The sequence below is a fragment of the Sinocyclocheilus rhinocerous genome, unplaced genomic scaffold, assembly GCF_001515625.1.
Source record: "Sinocyclocheilus rhinocerous isolate Xijiao unplaced genomic scaffold, SAMN03320098_v1.1 scaffold468, whole genome shotgun sequence".
NCBI lineage: Eukaryota > Metazoa > Chordata > Actinopteri > Cypriniformes > Cyprinidae > Sinocyclocheilus > Sinocyclocheilus rhinocerous.
The window spans coordinates 1,246,237-1,253,014 of NW_015635305.1; the positions used below are offsets into that span (position 1 = coordinate 1,246,237).

The following is a 6,778-nucleotide window of genomic DNA, read 5'->3' on the forward strand; positions in this document are numbered from 1 at the left end:
TAGATATGTGGGGGCGTGTTAGAACGAGCCGTTTTAGGTAGGCATGGTTGACTCTTAACTTTTATAAAGAATATCTCTTTGGATTTGAGACTTTAGTCTTTGCAACGTTACAGATCTTCTTTATGCACCAAGAGCTTGTAACACTCCAAAGAGAGAGGAAAAATTGAAATCGCATCATATGACCCCTTTAAAGGAAGAGTTCACTCAAAAATGAACATTCAGTCATTAATTACTCATCATCATGTTGTTTCAACCCTATATGCCTTTCTTCATTATTTGTAGAACACACATGAAGATATTTTAAAGAATGGTGGTAACTAAACAGTAGGGGTGCTCCGATTGATCGGCTACCGATCACTATCGGCCGATAATCACGTTGGGATGTTTGATCAGCGGTCTCTAAAAAGGTCGATCTCAAAAAACCGATCTCAAGTTGATGACGCTGCCGTGAGAAGTTTGGCACGACATGCAGCAGCATCGTCTCAGTCCGGCGCAGGTAAAATAAATATAATGCTGAAGGTGAGGTACTCACCTTCATATTTCTTCATTAAATAACTTATAAAGTAATTTGAAAACCTTGTGTGAGACGTAATTTCACAAACAGCGTGAGTGAATCACCGCGCGAGCTCTCTTTATCTATCAAAATACGCAAACGGCTTCAAATCACCACACATCGCATCTATCTATAAGCGAGCTGCACGCTGCACAGTTGACACAGGAATTGTCACTTGCACAATCGAGGCAGTGTCACTAAAGTTTATAAATTGCATTTCTTTTTAATTCTTGCCAGTGTTTAACCATTCAGCGCCCGCGCGCTCTCCTGGTGCACACTCGCAGTGCACACACATAATGCCAGGTTCGCATTACTCCGTTTGCAGTGCGCATTTTTTCCGCGCTCAGGTTAACGGATTAACAAAGCGTGCACACTGCGCACGGTTGCGGTCCAGCAGTGCGCTCCACGAGCGGTGCGTCTGCAGCAGTGCAGAAGATAATTTCCGCACCGGATTGACACGAAACTGTAGTAATTACACCATAAATGCAATGTAAATGTGTTTCACACATTTAATAATTCACACATTAAACAATAAATGTGTTTCACAGTCAACACATATGGCTTTTTGGCTAGGTTTAAAGGGAAAGAGCACTTTTAGATAAACAAGGCATAGGAACATAGGAAAAAGTTTTTTATGAACCGCAGGATTGCTTGTAATAAAGATTTAAATGCAAAAGGAAAGGCAGTAGTCCAGTGACATCCACTGACTGTATGGACAAAAAATATCCTCTTTTATATTTTACAGATGAGGAAAAAAAAGCCATACAGGTTTGGAATGACATCAGATAGGTAAATGACTTTTTTCCCATTTTTTGGTAGACGATCCCTTTAACATTTGATTTAGTAACATTTTATTTTAGTGTAATATACAAGTAATATAATGAGAACTGAAACAAAATTGAACAAAATCAGCCGACTAAGACAAATCCGTGTATCATTCGATCATTCGTTTTTTGATTTAATATTGAAAGTAGAAAAATGAGAAAACGGCTCCTTTTTCGTTTTTTTTCTCCAAAAAACGAAAATTCATCTTAAATTTTCGTTTTTCGTTCTTGGGTGGAAAAATTAATAAACGGCTTGAATATTCGATTTCTACACGTGGGAATTAAACGCCCCTTTCTGCTGATTGGTCAGCCAAAGATCAAACCCCCTCCAGGAATTGAGTTTGACACCCCTGAGCTAGAGTGAGATCGCGCCCATCAACGCGCTTCATCCTGTGGCAGCGCTGCACGAGACTCGCTCGGGAAGAATGTCTCCAATACAAAGTGTGTTTTTGGTTGTAAGGGAAAGATAACTTTGTTCAGCTTCCTATAGAACCCAGCATTATGTAAACGGTGGATACAGTTTGTTTTTCCGGGGCAGCAACGGAGTTTCACAAGTGTGTTTGTTGAGGAAAGTTTTATAAACAAGGCCCAGTTCAATGCTGGATTTGCACATCGTTTTATACTACAAATGGAGCAGTCCCAGCTATAAAAGATCCCGGTCATGATTCAGAACTGCAGACGGTAAGTGAAACGGCATCAAATGTCTGATGAGATTGGGTGAAACTGTGTGTGTGTTATGCCCCCTTTAAGAACTGGCTTGACCAACTTATGAAAATTGACTTGGAAAAAGTTCCTGAAGAAAAAATTAGACTAACGTTTTGGACTAGTCCAAGTAGTTCATATTCAATGACAGATCTTCCTGTGTTTATTTGACAGGATAGCTCATCAGAATTTACTCACCCCCATGTTGTTCCAACCCGGCATAACTTCCTTTCTTGGCGGAGATGTTAGGCAGCCTCAATCATCACTCATTTTCACTGCATTTTTTTTAATACAATGAAATTGAAAAGCGACTGAAACTGTCATTCTGCCTAAAACACTTACATTACGTATTTGGCAGATGCTTCCGGCTCATGCATTCCCTAGGAATCGAACCCATGACCTTGGCGTTGCAAGCATCATGCTCTACTGTTTAGAGCTAACGTTACACAAAATGAACTAACTTCTCATTTTGTGCTCCACAGTATAAGGAAAATCGTGCAGGTTTTAAACATTTTTTTTTTGGTCTTGTAATGTTTTTATCCACTAATCTCTTGAATAAAATGGAAAGCAGTGGTTTACATCTTCATGTTGCTTCTATATTGAGTACAACCATTCTTTACATCATGCTTTCTTTAATGAACAATAAGAACATGAACTCTATTGTCCATCAGTGGGTCATGACACAACCCATGACATCTATGCGCGAGCGCGCACATGTATCAACACTAGATGTAAGTTAAAAGTTTAAGGCATAACGATGAATGGACTTCAAACACATCACATGTCAGAGGCAAGGAAGACACTCGTGACTCGTGTCAATAAACAGAAAAATCATTCAATAACCTGGATTACAACCTCTATCCAAGAAGACTACCTTGTAAAGTTGAGGACTTCTGGCAAGTCTAGAAAACTAACTTATATTTCCCTCGTCAAACCGAAGACTTTCAATTTCGAGGTGTAACTTAAGTGAATGAAAAATCACTGTTGCTCTTTGAATGCATTTTCCCCATGAAACGCACACAAAACTGAGATTTCCCTGTTTGTCTAAACTTGAACTAGTCGACAACATCAACAAGGGACTTGCTAACCCCGCCCAGTGCATGACTATCCGCGGTTTAAACTATTCTTTTAGTTCAATTCAGCGTCTCTGGGTTATTTTGAAAACAACACAAGTATAATGCTGCACGAAAGCTTTCGCTTACCTCCGGTGTAACATAAGACACAAACGACGGTTTAGTAGACTTCGCTCCTCCGCTCCCCAAACTCAACATTTTGCCTGTCCCAGTGTCCCGCTTCCCGAGCAGTCAGGTGGAAATCCAGGAGAGCTCGAGCTGCCCAACTTTCCTCTCCCTCCACCTCTCTTTCTAAAGCGCGATTTGCTTTGGTTGGAAGACAAACCTGCTCTGACAGAAAACCGCGCCCATTCTACGTCATTGGTTCTTTTTGGACAAACGGTCCATTTTCTGAGCTGGTCAGCGCAAGTCGCTTATCGCTCATTGGTTGACGCGGCTGTCAATCACAAGCTCTTCCTCATTGCCGAACCCATAAGCAGTCGTATTAAAATAGCCTACGCCCTGAAGTGAGAAGGGGCTTGTGTTTATATAGCTACGGACTACAACTGCACTTGGAAGTTTTTTTTCTTTGCTTTATGGTTGCACGTCTTGCGATTTCCTTATTTGTGCACAGACTAAAGTATTTCCTTATTAGCATAAACAATAGAAAAGACAATCAAACACTTGTGAGACAATCTAGAAGTAACATGCACAAATAACTGGACCTGAATTCTTAATCGGTGAATTATCAAAGCTCTTTGATCGCATTAAACAAAACTAAATCTCCAAGTTAAATATGACTCTATATTAGGTATAACTGAAATAAATGTAAAGTATTTTTAAAAAAAAAAGAAAACTAATAACATCTTTCTGGAAATGTCTTTATTATACGCATTGTAATGCAGTAGTACCTTGACATTGAATGACAAGCATCAAAGGGTAAGTCTACATCAATCTGCAGTTACAACACAGATATTTCACTTGTGTCCCTCCCATCTTCTTCAATGGATATTCAACAACCTCGAATCAGAAACCAAAATTAGGGCAAGCAACTATGCATCTATAAACCAGTAAAACAAAATCCATTAAAAACAAAGAACATAAACAACATTCCTGTGCTTTAAAACCATACAGGCATTTGTTTCTGAAGATCTATTGCAAGATTAGATACAGGCTTAGTAAATGATCATATATTAGAGATCATAGTTATATGATCACATTTAAAGATACATTTAGGGTTTACAATATTATGAACACAAAACACAGGCAGACCTGGGTCAATTACAATTTCTAAAGAAGAAGAGAAAAAAAAAAAAAAAAAAAGTGTAGTGCTTAGTCCACAATCTCCCAACTCCGAAATGGACTGGCAGCTCAAGATTGCCTATTAAACATACGGAGACAACTGATAGATACTTATGGTATACAGCCCAGGTCTGATTTCAATAGTCAAGTGTCTTCAGAAACGTGATACAGCTAAACCACAGAGGCCTGTGAATATCGGAGCACACTTACAGCCTAACTTTGGGACAAGTGCAGCCTTACATCACTTGCATTAAGCATATAGAAGGAACAAGGTTCTAAAGAGGTTTCATCGACGTACATTTACAAATGGTTAAAAGCCACCCCAGCCTTCAGAATGCACTAGCAATGGAAAATACATGCTTGTATAAATCCACGTCCAGTCAACGTCACATTCATCACAACAGGACAAATGCGTCGCAAAAATCAATCATTTTATCTTCGATCTTGTGGTTTTTTAAGAGGAATGTCTCTAAACAGAAGTTACAAAAACACCTAAACAATTTATTGCAAAGCCAAGAAAGCCATTGTCCAAGTTACTTTACATGTGTGACTGGAAGGATAAGATATACTTGAAGAAAGAATCTGTTCCACACTGACAAGTACGCAGCTCAGACTTTTATAAATGCCTAGCCTGAAACTCGTAAGAGATCTGAAGATGGTGAAAGATTACATCCAATGTGCTGAATGCAGCATGAACTTTAGGCTTAACTTTTCAGGTTTGTGCGCATCTCAAATCTTTAAACCAAGACACCAGACTAAACAACAGAGATGGACTACAGTCTATGTGTCAAGGAAATGAAGCCCGGCATTTCCCTAAGTGGCCATCTTTAGGCCTTTAGCAGATCTTAAAAACAGAACTTAAAGAGTAGTAATCAGCATGCACAGAGGTCAAAAGAAACAACATTTCGTATTCCTGGAATGAACAGGATTTATAATGGGCGCAGGGAGAGCAGGGCTAGTTGTACTGTAGTGCACTTCAGAACCCCTCGTAGTCCTTCTTGTCTTTCTTCCCTTCAGCTTCAAATCCATCGGTCCCGTCGCTGTTGTCACGTCGCCTCTTGCGGTTATTCCGTACGTTGAAGCGCGAGTTCATCTGGGGCAAGGGGTCCATACCCAGAACCTTGTGAATCTGACGGAACGCCAGCAGCCTCAAGGCAAACTGTGGAGAAAGTGGCCGGTCAATACACAAATTAAAAATACGCTCGATTAACATGAGGCCATAAAAACAGCATGCATAATTACACAATTATCGAAAAGAGTTTGAAATAATTTTAAATACAGTCACTGCAAGACATTAAGTCACATTAACACATTCTTAAAGCAGTTACGGTGTCCATTACCTGAGCGCTTGATGTAATGTCCTCTCTCTGCTGTTCTTCCATGGTAGCCAGTGTATCTGTTGGATTCTTCTCACAGGGGTCTATCAATCCTGGAGCACCTGCATTGCACAGAAAAGCACAGAAGCCAGTGAGTGTTAAACTGAGCATCTAGATTCCCAAGATGATAGTAAATTAAAAGAACTCTTAGTAATTCACACCAGTGTAAAAGCTAGATTACTAATGTACATTACTACATGCCTACACAGACCTAAGAATCAATGCAATTCCCATAAAACGTGTCTTAAGACATTATCAGAGTGCTGCATCTTACCAGACAGCAGAATGCCTGAGGAAATACATTCAAAGCCTCTTCGAAGAGCATCTCCAGGGCTCATTGGTCCAGAGGCACTGCTGATGGCCTTCTCCACCAGCAGCTCCATAGCCTTAAATTAAACACAGTAACTTAATTTACCATAATAAATGGCATTTTGAGCAGTTTCCTCATAAGATCAAAAGTGAAGGATGATGAAATTGATTAAACAGGACTGAAAGTGATTTTGCTTTAAAACCTTCATAGCAACAGTTTTAAGGAAGCTAGGTTAAATTAAACGTTATTGAGCTACACCAGGGACAATATAAAAAAGAAAAATTAAATAAGGGAAGGGGGAAAAAAATCCTTAAAATAACTTAAACTCAACTGTAGGAAAGGCCTAATTTTTTGTCAGATTTTATTGGCTATTTGACATGTTATTAAAAAGTAAGCTTAACAGACTATCCTGAGTAAAGTAGAAAGAAGCTCATGTATAACTACAAAACAACTACCCAGGGATGTTATCAAGATGGCTGCTAAGTGGAAAAGAACATAAGTGCATGGTGTGCCTTTTAAGGGAACACCAAATCAATCCATGAAAAAACTCGCTTGGTAATAATTTACTCATGTCAACAAGCAGGTCTATGTATTGTGTTAATGCTAGCTAATGGGACTTATACACCGTTATAAAAGCTACGCCATTTAAAAAAAAAAAA

The 6,778-nt window shown here is 39.3% G+C and overlaps 2 protein-coding genes across 2 annotated transcripts in view; both read right to left on the reverse strand.

Moving 5' to 3' along the window:
* Window positions 1-3,463, reverse strand: part of LOC107746804 (myotubularin-related protein 12-like) — a 17,324-nt gene extending 13,861 nt beyond the window's left edge. The window contains exon 1 of the mRNA XM_016561103.1: window positions 3,282-3,463. Within this exon, the coding sequence (XP_016416589.1) occupies window positions 3,282-3,350 (69 nt within the window). The 5' untranslated portion in view covers window positions 3,351-3,463. The remainder of the gene's footprint in view (window positions 1-3,281) is intronic.
* Window positions 3,464-5,294: 1,831 nt separating this feature from the next.
* LOC107746805 (zinc finger RNA-binding protein) overlaps window positions 5,295-6,778 on the reverse strand; it is an 18,348-nt gene continuing 16,864 nt past the window's right edge. Inside the window, exons 18-20 of the mRNA XM_016561105.1 lie at window positions 6,084-6,195; window positions 5,774-5,871; window positions 5,295-5,592 (exon numbers count right to left, since the gene is read on the reverse strand). Of these exons, the coding sequence (XP_016416591.1) occupies window positions 5,410-5,592; window positions 5,774-5,871; window positions 6,084-6,195 (393 nt within the window). The 3' untranslated portion in view covers window positions 5,295-5,409. The remainder of the gene's footprint in view (window positions 5,593-5,773; window positions 5,872-6,083; window positions 6,196-6,778) is intronic.